The sequence below is a fragment of the Biomphalaria glabrata genome, chromosome 10 (genome assembly GCF_947242115.1).
Source record: "Biomphalaria glabrata chromosome 10, xgBioGlab47.1, whole genome shotgun sequence".
Taxonomy (NCBI): domain Eukaryota; kingdom Metazoa; phylum Mollusca; class Gastropoda; family Planorbidae; genus Biomphalaria; species Biomphalaria glabrata.
Window position 1 is genome coordinate 26,825,369 of NC_074720.1, and position 14,496 is coordinate 26,839,864.

Below are 14,496 nucleotides of genomic sequence, written 5' to 3' on the forward strand. Positions count from 1 at the left end.
ACAAACAGTTCATTTGAGTGTTCAATCTACAAACAGTTCATTTGAGTGTTCAATCTACAAACAGTTCATTTGAGTGTTCAATCTACAAACAGTTCAGTTGAGTGTTCAATCTACAAACAGTTCATTTGAGTGTCTAGTCTACAAACAGTTCATTTGAGTGTTCAATCTACAAACGGTTCATTCGAGTGTTCAATCTACAAACGGTTCATTCGAGTGTCCAATCTACAAACAGTTCATTTGACTGTTCAATCTACAAACAGTTCAGTTGAGTGTTCAATCTACAAACAGTTCAGTTGAGTGTCTAGTCTACAAACAGTTCATTTGAGTGTTCAATCTACAAACAGTTCATTCGAGTGTTCAATCTACAAACAGTTCATTTGAGTGTTCAATCTACAAACAGTTCATTTGAGTGTTCAATCTAAAAACAGTTCATTTGAGTGTTCAATCTGTTGCTCCAATCACTACGGAACCTTGTCGCCCACTCAGCAGCTTTCTACGCAGCTATTTGCTCCAAAGGAATGACAAATAATCGATTCCCAGTTTTGGCGTCGCACCATTTGCCAGAGTGTAGCACTGTGAGCTGCAAGCTTCCTAAGGATCACTGTCTCCTGAGTTTACCCTCATCCTAAAGCCTTTCCTCTGTTTCGGAAGGCAACACAGGTTTGGATTTCGTCTATTTCTCCTATGGAAGTAGCCAATCAATGCTAACCAGCCCTCATTGTTTAAAATCTTAGTAAAACAGACTGATGACTATTTATATTCGTGTGTGCTAAGACTTCAGTTGTATTCAATCCTTAATTATATTCAGATATTTTTATGAAGAAACATTCCGAAAGTAATTTAATTAACAGTTTTAAAAAGTATGACCACATTCAAGGGTCGTTACCTAGACAAACATGTCGTAGACAAAGTTGCAAATAAAGAAAAATGATCTCCCTTGTCTATAATAATGTCACTATTAAGAGTATTAGTGTTGTAATGTTTAGTACGCTACCGGCCTACCTAACCTAGCAGCACCTTAATTCATTCGTTCTAACTTGAAACTATTCTAACCCTAACCTCTAACCCTAACCTCTAACCCTAATTTCCCTTAACCGTTAAAATGATTTTTTTTTAAAGGGAAACTCCGATAGCTTTTCAAATTTTAGTTATTGACATATTTAAATTCTGCGTAAAAAGTTGTAATAGTAAACATTATATCATTTTTTATTTAAATGCTCGGAAAATTTTATATTTAATAAATTAGACAGAAAATTCTTCACGCCCCCCAAAAAAGGGGGTTCTGTTTAGTTTTAAAAAACGTGACGTCACAAGGGTGCTGGCTAAATTTAGATCTAGACCTATATAACCGATAAACTCTCTAGTCTAGATCTAGACCTATCGGATCGCATTTATTGTTACGCTTCACAGCTAGATCTAGTCTCCACGTTGATTTATAATCGGTCTTTGTTCATAAATAATATTCTAGATCTAAACCTCTATTTCTACTTGAAGAAAATGAAATACTGTTCTTCAGCTTGTTGCAGTAGTTCCAATCACAAAGATAAAATCAGCAAGTATGCTGATACAGAAATTAGTGTCTCTTTTCATTTGTTTCCAAGAGATGAAGTTTTAAAGGGAAAATGGGAAAAATTTATTCGTTGAAGAGCAAATATTTTACAAAGGCATTAACTTTATTCCTATTTATGCTCAAACCATTTTGAGAGAAGCTGTTTCAGCAACTTCATTGCTGTGATGGGATTTGAAAAAAAAATGAAGCTAATACCAGGTGCAGTACCAACAATACATTGGATTTCCAGGCCAAAGAATTCAATTATAGGATTTGAGTGCACCCTCGTGACGTCACACAGAAATTCGGTGGAAAATCTGACCGTTTTGGATGCGCAGAAAAATAATGTCACAAAAACATCAATTACTAAGTTATTCTTGCAAATAAAAAAAAAAGAATAATATATTCATTATCTATAAATCAAAACACACATTATATCAAAAATTGTCAAAACCATCGGAGTTTCCCTTTAAGTCTATAATTATTTTTTTTTTTTTGCTATTTCAAGTAAAGATTGCTGACTAATGTAACCTTAACTCCTGTACTGTACAGAAAAGTTAATACTAAAAAAAAAAGTCAAACAAGTGAGATTTTGTAGTGCTGTGCAATAACAATGTACAGTAAAACTGTATTCAATTAAAAAAATATTTCAAAACAAATAAATTTATTATCTTATATTATCTTATAAAATACAGACTTCAAAAAAGAAGATGATTACGTCCTACGCGTCTTTCTAGGTTAATCTAGTCATTCATCTTAATCAATGACTTAAATTCTGCCAAGTCATTGGTTTTCCCAGCTGACTCAAGCAACCCATTCCAAGCTCTAATAAGACGAATTCTTAAAATTATATAGAAAATGACATGAGGTATCTTGTCACCTAGACTAATATAATACTTATACTACTTCACGCATTACCGCAATTATATTGTGTTCAATAACGCAAATAAGTTTAGATTATAAATGTCAATAAATTGAGATCTACATTTGTAGTCCACAATGCATATAAATTATTCACATACACACACACATTTAATCTACTTACATTCTTGACTTGAAAAGTTGATTTGGGAACAAAGTAGATTTAATAGCCACATTCTCCTCGCCCATGAAGTGTTTACTACGAAGCTTTCAATGCACGTGCTGAGTCGTGTGCACCCTAACATCACGTGCGTAGAGACGTCAAAATGGATCTGTCCAGCACATCAAGTCTCACGGTATACATGGAATGTGATCTCGATCTTGTATAAAGGAGTTCTCCATTGTCTCTATATTTGTGGAAAGATTTGGGCGTGGCCACAGTCGAATCAAACATGGCTTCTGGAATGTCAAACAGGATCATTACACTTTTGTATATTAACGCCTACTGGAAGTGAGTTTAGTCATTCCCTCGAAGTCGGGAGGAGCGAGGTACTTCTCTATTGTATTTTAGGTATTTATTAGTGTATAAGTACAAAAAAAAATTGCTTTCTAATAAATAAATAATTTGTATTACTTTCACATACTACATACTCTGTATTATTTTTGTGACACGGTGTAATTTAATTCGAACCAGTTTTGTTTTATAACGGGTAATGAATATGGTGATACCAAAATCTATGAGTATTATACTCTCTCCGGGGAGGCTTATGCCTCTTTTTTAGGCTTCATGCCTGTTTTTTAGGATTCATGCCTCTTTTTGGTTATTCTGGCCTCATAAAGTTTTGTTTGCTGGGCACCTACCACCGATATTTATCATTTTGTTTGCTGGGCACCTACCACCAAATATTTATCGTTTTGTTTGCTGGGCACCTACCACCAAATATTTATCGTTTTGTTTGCTGGGCACCTACCACCAAATATTTATCATTTTGTTTGCTGGGCACCTACCATCAAATATTTATCGTTTTGTTTGCTGGGCACCTACCACCAAATATTTATCGTTTTGTTTGCTGGGCACCTACAACCAAATATTTATCGTTTTGTTTGCTGGGCACCTACAACCAAATATTTATCGTTTTGTTTGCTGGGCACCTACCACCAAATATTTATCGTTTTGTTTGCTGTGCACCTACCACCAAATATTTATCGTTTTGTTTGCTGGGCATCTACTACCAAATATTTATCGTTTTGTTTGCTGTGCACCTACCACCAAATATTTATCGTTTTGTTTGCTGGGCACCTACCACCGATATTTATCGTTTTGTTTGCTGGGCACCTACCACCGATATTTATCATTTTGTTTGCTGGGCACCTACCACCAAATATTTATCATTTTGTTTGCTGGGCACCTACCACCAAATATTTATCGTTTTGTTTGCTGGGCACCTACCACCAAATATTTATCGTTTTGTTTGCTGTGCACCTACCACCAAATATTTATCGTTTTGTTTGCTGGGCACCTACCACCGATATTTATCGTTTTGTTTGCTGGGCACCTACCACCGATATTTATCATTTTGTTTGCTGGGCACCTACCACCAAATATTTATCGTTTTGTTTGCTGGGCACCTACCACCAAATATTTATCGTTTTGTTTGCTGGGCACCTACCACCAAATATTTATCGTTTTGTTTGCTGGGCACCTACCACCGATATTTATCGTTTTGTTTGCTGGGCACCTACCACCGATATTTATCATTTTGTTTGCTGGGCACCTACAACCAAATATTTATCGTTTTGTTTGCTGGGCACATACCACCGATATTTATCGTTTTGTTTGCTGGGCACCTACAACCAAATATTTATCGTTTTGTTTGCTGGGCACCTACAACCAAATATTTATCGTTTTGTTTGCTGTGCACATACCACCGATATTTATCATTTTGTTTGCTGGGCACCTACCACCAAATATTTATCGTTTTGTTTGCTGCGCACCTACCACCAAATATTTATCGTTTTGTTTGCTGGGCACCTACCACCAAATATTTATCGTTTTGTTTGCTGGGCACATACCACCGATATTTATCGTTTTGTTTGCTGGGCACCTACCACCGATATTTATCGTTTAGTTTGCTGGGCACCTACCACCAAATATTTATCGTTTTGTTTGCTGGGCACCTACCACCGATATTTATCATTTTGTTTGCTGGGCACCTACCACCAAATATTTATCGTTTTGTTTGCTGGGCACCTACCACCAAATATTTATCGTTTTGTTTGCTGGGCACCTACCACCGATATTTATCATTTTGTTTGCTGGGCACCTACCACCAAATATTTATCGTTTTGTTTGCTGGGCACCTACCACCAAATATTTATCGTTTTGTTAGCTGGGCACATACCACCGATATTTATCGTTTTGTTTGCTGGGCACCTACCACCAAATATTTATCGTTTTGTTAGCTGGGCACATACCACCGATATTTATCGTTTTGTTTGCTGGGCACCTACCACCGATATTTATCGTTTAGTTTGCTGGGCACCTACCACCAAATATTTATCGTTTTGTTTGCTGGGCACCTACCACCGATATTTATCGTTTTGTTTGCTGGGCACCTACCACTGATATTTATCGTTTTGTTTGCTGGGCACCTACCACCAAATATTTATCGTTTTGTTTACTGGGCACCTACCACCAAATATTTATCGTTTTGTTTACTGGGCACCTACCACCAAATATTTCTCGTTTTGTTTGCTGGGCACCTACCACCGATATTTATCGTTTTGTTTGCTGGGCACCTACCACCGATATTTATCGTTTTGTTTGCTGGGCACCTACCACCAAATATTTATCGTTTTGTTTGCTGGGCACCTACCACCTATATTTATATTTTGTTTGCTGGGCTCCTACCACCAAATATTTATCGTTTTGTTTGCTGGGCACCTACCACCGATATTTATCGTTTTGTTTGCTGGGCACCTACCACCAAATATTTATCGTTTTGTTTGCTGGGCACCTACCACCAAATATTTATCGTTTTGTTTGCTGGGCACCTACCACCAAATATTTATCGTTTTGTTTGCTGGGCACCTACCACCAAATATTTATCGTTTTGTTTGCTGCGCACCTACCACCAAATATTTATCGTTTTGTTTGCTAGGCACCTACCACCAAATATTTATCGTTATGTTTGCTGGGCACCTAAAACCAAATATTTATCGTTTTGTTTGATGGGCACCTACCACCGATATTTATCGTTTTTTGCTGGGCACCAACCACCGATATTTATCGTTTTGTTTGCTGGGCACCTACCACCAAATATTTATCGTTTTGTTTGCTGGGCACCTACCACCGATATTTATCGTTTTGTTTGCTGAGCACCTACCACCGATATTTATCGTTTTGTTTGCTGGGCACCTACCACCGATATTTATCGTTTTGTTTGCTGGGCACCTACAACCGATATTTATCGTTTTGTTTGCTGGACACCTACCACCGATATTTATCGTTTTGTTTGCTGGGCACCTACCACCAAATATTTATCGTTTTGTTTGCTGGGCACCTACCACCAAATATTTATCGTTTTGTTTGCTGGGCACCTACCACCAAATATTTATCGTTTTGTTTGCTGGGCACCTACCACCGATATTTATCGTTTTGTTTGCTGGGCACCTACCACCGTTATTTATCGTTTTTTTTGCTGGGCACCTACCACCGATATTTATCGATTTGTTTGCTGGGCACCTACCACCAAATATTTATCGTTTTGTTTGCTGGGTACCTACCACCAAATATTTATCGTTTTGTTTGCTGGGTACCTACCACCGATATTTATCGTTTTGTTTGCTGGGCACCTACCACCAAATATTTATCGTTTTGTTTGCTGGGCACCTACCACCAAATATTTATCGTTTTGTTTGCTGGGCACCTACCACCAAATATTTATCGTTTTGTTTGCTGGGCACCTACCACCAAATATTTATCGTTTTGTTTGCTGGGCACCTACCACCAAATATTTATCGTTTTGTTTGCTGGGCACCTACCACCAAATATTTATCGTTTTGTTTGCTGGGCACCTACCACCAAATATTTATCGTTTTGTTTGCTGGGCACCTACCACCGATATTTATCGTTTTGTTTGCTGGGCACCTACCACCAAATATTTATCGTTTTGTTTGCTGGGCACCTACCACCAAATATTTATCGTTTTGTTTGCTGGGCACCTACCACCAAATATTTATCGTTTTGTTTGCTGGGCACCTACCACCGATATTTATCGTTTTTTAGCACATTATATAGTTCGTCCATTGACGTCCATCGTGGTTCGATGATGACCTCCTTTGTCATCGAGGGGGCTGAGGGCTTAGCACTGGGGTACCATATTGCCAAGTTATTACAAAAAAAGAAGCTGTACCTCATGTTTTTTAAATTTATGTCAAAACTTAAGTGTTGAAACAAATACATAATTTTGTCTCCTGAAAGTGTTGCTAAATCAACACATATACAACGTTCTCTGCTCCAATGTTCCTGACATATCTTTGACACAATTTGTATGATTCCATTTCTTTCTTGTTGTTTCCCTAACATCAGCTCCACACACTTTCTTGTTGTTTCCCTAACATCAGCTCCACACACTTTCTTGTTGTTTCCCTAACATCAGCTCCACACACTTTCTTGTTGTTTCCCTAACATCAGCTCCACACACTTTCTTGTTGTTTCCCTAACATCAGCTCCACACCTTCCTCATGGACACATCCAAAACTCAAAACCAAAAAAAAAAAAAAAAAAAAAAAAAAATCAGAACTGAAAGGCTGTTGGTTTATTTTCATATTATTGAAAAACAAATAGATTTTTAAAAAGTGGTCAGCATACTGATTGAAATTTTGTTTTTAAAAAAGAATTTTGATAAGAGCTTCGCTTTAGTTGTAAGTTAAAAAAAACTAACTACAGTTTTGATATATCCTCATTATACACTTGACAGTCTAAATAAGACTAAAAGGATCCCAGATATATCTATCTATCTATCTATCTATCTATCTATCTATCTATCTATCTATCTATCTATCTATCTATCTATCTAGCTCTATCTATCTATCTATCTATCTATCTATCTTTCTATCTATCTTTCTATCTATCTCTATCTATCTATCTATCTATCTATCTATCTATCTATCTATCTATCTGTTTAATTCACAGGGTGAGTCTTCATTTTTTCTCTTTTTGTGTCATTCTGTTTCTCATTTTTCCCTCTTATCTTAGGTCTCTTTCTAGCTGTTTCTCTCTCCTTCTCTCTTTTCTGCCTCGTCTCACTCTCTCTCTCTCTCTTTTTCTCGTAACACACACATGCATATATAAATAAGCATATTTCATATAATGTTTCCACTCATCCCCCACCCCTTATGGACACTATCCCTCCCCTATGGTATTCTCTATTCATTGGTTGCACCATCAATCAAACGAATGTCCCTGGGATCCCGTTTGTTTTATGGTCAATAAAAGCATGTATTAACTACCACATGAGCAACAGGGCCCACATAGGCAATGTTTAGTATACATACATCCGGGCCATTTACACATGTATACATACATCCGGGCCATTTACACATGTATACATACATCCGGGCCATTTACACATGTATACATACATCCGGGCCATTTACACATGTATACATACATCCGGGCCATTTACACATGTATACATACATCCGGGCCATTTACACATGTATGCATACATTAGAGGGGAATATAAAAAAAATACAATCATGTCCCGGATACCCAGGTCATCGTGACATCGGAAATACATCGGAAGTACATATGTCAGAAAAGTACAAAGCTACATTAGGAGACGTAGTGATGAGTATGTCGTCAAAACAAGTGGGCCTCTAGGACAGTCATATGTTAACAAAGACATTCCTTTTAGAGATCATTTGTACTGTCAGATGTTACACATTGTTTATTCTACAGCCATTAAAAATCCAATATTTATGACATTTTTATGTGTGTTGCATAATGTTTGTATGTGTATGTGGATGAATGTTGGTCTGTGTGTGTTTGCTTGCCTGTGGACATCTACTGGTCCTTGTTTGTGTGAGGGTGTCTGATACTCATGTGTACAATATTCTTAGCTTAATTGTTGGTGTTCTTTAACTTCCCCAGCAGATGGAAATGTAAAAAATGAAAGTCGTCTGCTACCGATAACATGAAGTCAGGAGGAGCAAGACTAGGTTTTTGTAAAGACAGTGTTAATGTTGTTGCCAATTGCGATGTATTTGAAATTAAACTGACTGATACTTTGGAGCCCTGAGTTGTGAGGTTCTTTGCGTACGTTGTGTCGTGTGGTGCAGTGAGAAGAGAGCCTGGATAGTAGGAGAGAGACGTAACATTAATATTATAATTTGAACAAAATTTTAATTATTATGGCAATAGCTTATCTTCTGACAGCTTAGGGGTGCTGATTGATTTATTATGTAAACAGCAGTATCACATTAAGAAGTGAATATGATACGAACAGCAAAGTAAGCTACACCATTACTCGGTGCCAAAAGGCCTACTATTCCTGATCATAACATTGGCCTAGGTGTAGTTATTTTAAGATTAAATTTTAAGTAAAGTCATATGAATTCTAGTCTAGATTCTATATCAAGATTCTAGATCTAGTATAGATTCTAGAACTAGACTAGTTCTAGATCTAGTCATAATCTAGTTTGTAAGACAAATGGAAGGGGAGATATTCATTTCTCTTTGCGAAGGGACCCAAGTCGTTTCTTCTAGCTTATTACCTAAAGTAGGTCACGACTAGTGTTTGGAACGTGCTGCCAATTTATCTCATTTTGTAAGAAGAATAAATCTTGTTTTAGTTTCTCTTTATTACATGTAACAGTTTATTAATTATAAATGTATGGATTAGGTTAATAATAATTATTTAAAAAAAATATAAGTGTACGCTAAATAAATATATGGTGGCACGGTGGCTGAGTGGTAAAGCGCTTGGCTTCCGAACCGAGGGTCCTGGGTTCGAATTCAGGTGAAGACTGGGATTTTTACATTCAGGATCTTCAGGGTGCCTCTGAGTTCAGCTCTAATGGGTACCTGACATTAGTTTGAAAAAGACAAGGTGGTTGGTCGTTATGCTGGCCACTTGACACCCTCGTTAGGGCCATAGAAACAGATGACCTTTACATCATCTGCCCCATAGATCACTACGTCATTTAAAAGAGAATGTTTTAATATTATTATTTTAATGCCCAACGATTCTTAAATTATTTTCAACGATTAAAACAAGACTATGGCTTGAATAATCCTGGTCCATTGGTGAAATCGATGGGGGCCGCCTCTCACAAACTCTCTTTGTAATCTTGTTTAAAAAAAATTATTTGTTATTTTTGTGTGTATGTGTAAGTTTTCTTAAGTTTAAGAATCTACCTGTCATTTAAAATATTTAATTAATGTTTAGGAATATACTTGACATTTAAATATTCAAATAAAACTTGATACTATTTTGTTTTATATAGGAAAAAATTCTTTAAAATTGAATACTATAAGAATTTGGTATTGTCTTGGTATCATCATGAAAACCCAGTTACGAACTGCATATTTTGCCATACAGGAGTCTTTTTTTTCTGTGATCTGCGACTGACGTTGGCAAAGGACTTTTTTGTGAGAGCTCTTTAAGAGACCATCTGCTTTCCTATATGCCAGTGAGGGTAAAATGGCGCCTGGTTTGATCTTTATAGCGTTTGCAGGCGCGCCTCTTTGACGCTTTCACTTTTAAGGTCACCCCAGAGCCGCTCTTATGTGTAGCCAAACTAAGCAGCCACCTAGGGCCTCCATTTGATGGGGGCCTTGCACAGGAAAATAAATTTGGAGAAAAATGCTAAACTTTTGGATCATGTTCCAAATCTGGATCTAACAGAGGTCTCTGTCTACTAGTCTAGCTCTAAGTCTCTACTCACGGTTTAGTCATGAAAGTCTAGATCGACTTGTTAGACTCCCTATGTTAGAAGAACCTTGTTTCTTCCTATTGGTCAATATGTCAAAACGTTATTTTGAGTCTGCTGCATCAAAACGCAAACGAGAAAAGTTGCACTATTAAATTTCGTGATTTGCCACATTGATTGTTTGAACCAAACAACCGAAACTGCATGATTTTATTTTTATGTTTTTTTTTTTTTCTTTTTTTTTGGGGGGCCTCCAATTACACAAGACCGGCACTGCTGTCCCCTCCCCCCCCCCCCTCCCGTGAAAAAAAATCTACTTTGCCATGCGTTCACCCCCGCTCCCCATGGCCCCAGCCCTAACCGAACATTTTCAAGGTAATGAGGTCAAATGTGAAATACGAAACTCTACATGTTTCAAGTTTTTATGGTACAACAAAAGTTTTAATATATTTCTAGTATATTGTTATAAAAACATAAAAAGAATATGACTGTATAAGACTACATAGTATACGTATAAAAAAACACAACAATTATTCAAATATCATTGCGCGTTGATAGGATGCACTGTGAAACTGTGCTGGGAAGCCAATTGAGTTGTTTTTGTAATCACCAGGTAGTTTAATTATTCTTCAAACTTCCAACTAAAGATCAGCTGATCCCAGTCACTGTACACTGATGTGTAGACACGACTTTGAGTTTCGGCTTCAAGAGATCTCCAGATTGAGGTTCAAGCTGATTAGTTCTTTTTCTCGCTACGAGAGTTCCGCCTGGCTCGCAAATCTGCCACTAGAAGCTTAAAGGGCCCGAGAGCTCTGCGTACCATGGTGCCCCTCCACCAGGCCTGGAGACGAGTTGCATTCTTTTTCTCTCGTTCATTCTTCAACACTTTGTCTGTGGACAGCTTCTTGATACGTCTACCAGAGAGAGAGACAGACGCACAGATAATACATTGTGATATATACTGACACATTACATAATACATTGTTATATATATTTATATATATATATATATATATATATATATATATATATATATATATATATATATATATATACTGACACATTACATAATACATTGTTATATAAATATATATATATATATATATATATATATATATATATATATATATATATATATATATATATATATACTGACACATTACATAATATATTGTTATATATACTGACACATTACACAGTACATTGTTATATATACTGACACATTACACAATATATTGTTATATATATATACTGACACATTACATAATACATTGTTATATATATATATATATATATATATATATATATACTGACACATTACACAATATATTGTTATATATACCGACACATTACACAATACATTGCTATATATACTGACACATTACATAATATATTGTTATATATGTACTGACACATTACACAATACATTGTTATATATATATATATATAATATATGACACAAGACACATTACACAATACTCTGCAACATATATACTGATTGTTGCATAACGATGAGGTTGCCCCCATGTTAGAAACAAATGTGATCTTTTGATGTTATCTAATAGCAGGTATAGCTAAAACTAGTCTATGAGATGTGTGCTCCCCGTGTGACCTTTGATATTAACGAGTTACCGGGTGACCTAGAGCTAGAATAAGTTATTAAGGTCAACCGATCAGTGTTTCAGGTGTGCTGGCACTCTCGTCCATTAGTATTTTGGTTCCTACTTATATTTCCTAGGCTATTAAGTATAACTTCTAGATATATATATTTACACTAATGTATGAAAATTATAAGTTAAGTCTTGAATATAAAGATGTCTAGAATTAAATGATGTCTTGACAACTTGAATATAAAGATGTCTAGAATTAAATGATGTCTGGAATATATAGATGTCTATAATAAAAAGATGTCTTGAATATATAGATGTCTAGAATAAAAGATGTCTTGAATATAAAGATCTCTAGAATAAAAGATGTTTTGAATATACAAAAAAGTCTAGAATAAAAAGATGTCTTGAATATATAGCTGTCTTGAATAAAAAGAATTCTTTCTAAATCTAAATCGTTCAGCTGTACTTTGTTATCTATGTTTTTGTAAAGACAAAAAAAAAACCCAGTGACGTTATTAACTGACAATGAATACATAATAACAGTGATTGAATACAAGATATAAATGAAGAGTCAGCATGCCGTTTACGGGCATACACAATTTATGATAGAACTGGTAAGATTTAGATAGAGTTTGTAAACGTATCAAAAATAATAGACTTCATGTTTCAATTACAATAAAATCATTATTTTAACCAACGATAAATAACTGACCACCAGGCTTCAAATAAAAAATTCCATTACAATATATGTTCAATTCTAGTGAACTAAAAAAATAAACTAAAAATAATAACTAGAAAGCACCTCGCACAGAATAGCAGCTGTACAATCACATCACTGGACATTCACTTAACTGTACAAACACTTCACTGGACATTCACTTAACTGTACAAACACCTCACTGGACATTCACTTAACTGTACAAACACTTCACTGGACATTCACTTAACTGTACAAATACCTCACTGGACATTCACTTAACTGTACAAACACTTCACTAGACATTCACTTAACTGTACAAACACCTCGCTAGATATTCACCTAACTGTACAAACACTTCACTAGACATTCACTTAACTGTACAAACACCTTACTGGACATTCACTTAACTGTACAAACACTTCACTAGACATTCACGTAACTGTACAAACACCTCACTAGACATTCACTTAAGTGTACAAACACCTCACTAGACATTCACTTAACTGTACAAACACCTCGCTAGACATTCACTTAACTGTACAAACACCTCGCTAGACATTCACTTAACTGTACAAACACTTCACTGGACATTCACTTAACTGTACAAACACCTCACTGGACATTCACTTGACTGTACAAACACCTCACTTGACATTCACTTAACTGTACAAACACTTCACTAGACATTCACTTAACTGTTCAATCATCTCGCTGGACATTCACTTAACTGTACAATCACCTCGCTGGACATTCACTTAACTGTACAAACACCTCACTGGACATTCACTTAACTGTACAAACACTTCACTAGACATTCACTTAACTGTACAAACACTTCACTGGACATTCACTTAACTGTACAAACACCTCACTGGACATTCACGTGACTGTACAAAGACCTCACTAGACATTCACTTAACTGTACAAACACTTCACTAGACATTCATTTAACTGTACAAACACTTCACTAGACATTCACTTAACTGTACAAACACTTCACTAGACATTCACCTAACTGTACAAACACTTCACTAGACATTCACTTAACTATACAAACACCTTACTGGACATTCACTTAACTGTACAAACACCTTACTGGACATTCACTTAACTTGATCTGAACATCACTTCAACTCGAACAATGCAATGTAACTACATAAGAAGACAAATTGACGTTATTTAGCCAACTGACCTGTCATCCTGGACTATTTCTTCATAGTCATCAATCATCTTACGTAAGTAAGTCATGCGAGACAGGTCTCTGGACCGTTCTAGTTTAATCTCATCCAGCTCAGCCTGAAGTCTTGTTGTATCTTTCTCATACCTATCTGCCCAATAGTCATAGAGAGTCTGCTGGGAAAAATACATCACCAAAATGGTAGGAATACATCATTAAATGGTAGAAATACATCACGAAATGGTAGAAATACATCAAATGGTAGAAATACACCACCAAATGGTAGAAATACATCACCAAATGGTAGAAATACATGATCAAATGGTAGAAAAACATGATCAAATGGTAGAAATACACCACCAAATGGTAGAAATACATCACCAAATGATAAAAATGTATCACCAAATGGTAGAAATATATCAAACAGGTTGTGGGGGTGGGATCAAGTGGAGGAAGGCAGTCTAGTTTCTTGTAAGAACAGATAATCTTTATATTTGCATTGTAGCTATCATTCCATATTTAAGTATTAATCAAGTAAAAACGACATTACTAATGATTAGAAAATTGAAGTATGTCATATAGTTTCATCTTTGAAGTTGGATCTTTCATTCTGTTATCGATGTCCGCACCAAGAGCGATTTACAATTTTCTTTTGAAATAG

At 35.9% G+C, this 14,496-nt stretch overlaps 3 protein-coding genes across 6 annotated transcripts in view; all 3 read right to left on the bottom strand.

Moving 5' to 3' along the window:
- The window catches only part of LOC106058387 (dynein regulatory complex protein 9-like), a 51,773-nt gene extending 49,053 nt beyond the window's left edge, over positions 1 to 2,720 (bottom strand). Inside the window, exon 1 of the mRNA XM_056043619.1 lies at positions 2,595 to 2,720. The gene's annotated coding sequence lies outside the window, so the exon portion shown is untranslated. The remainder of the gene's footprint in view (positions 1 to 2,594) is intronic.
- LOC106069518 (serine/threonine-protein kinase 38-like) overlaps positions 1 to 14,496 on the bottom strand; it is a 234,674-nt gene that overhangs the window by 214,903 nt on the left and 5,275 nt on the right. The window lies entirely within an intron of this gene.
- LOC106058981 (dynein regulatory complex protein 9-like) overlaps positions 10,768 to 14,496 on the bottom strand; it is a 61,724-nt gene continuing 57,995 nt past the window's right edge. For 3 of the 4 annotated variants that reach the window (XM_056043629.1, XM_056043628.1, XM_056043626.1), the window contains 2 exons: positions 13,851 to 14,011; positions 10,768 to 11,262 (listed from right to left, as the gene is read on the bottom strand). In XM_056043629.1, the coding sequence (XP_055899604.1) occupies positions 11,085 to 11,262; positions 13,851 to 14,011 (339 nt within the window). In that variant the 3' untranslated portion in view covers positions 10,768 to 11,084. The remainder of the gene's footprint in view (positions 11,263 to 13,850; positions 14,012 to 14,496) is intronic. The other variant, XM_056043627.1, reaches the window with a different exon arrangement.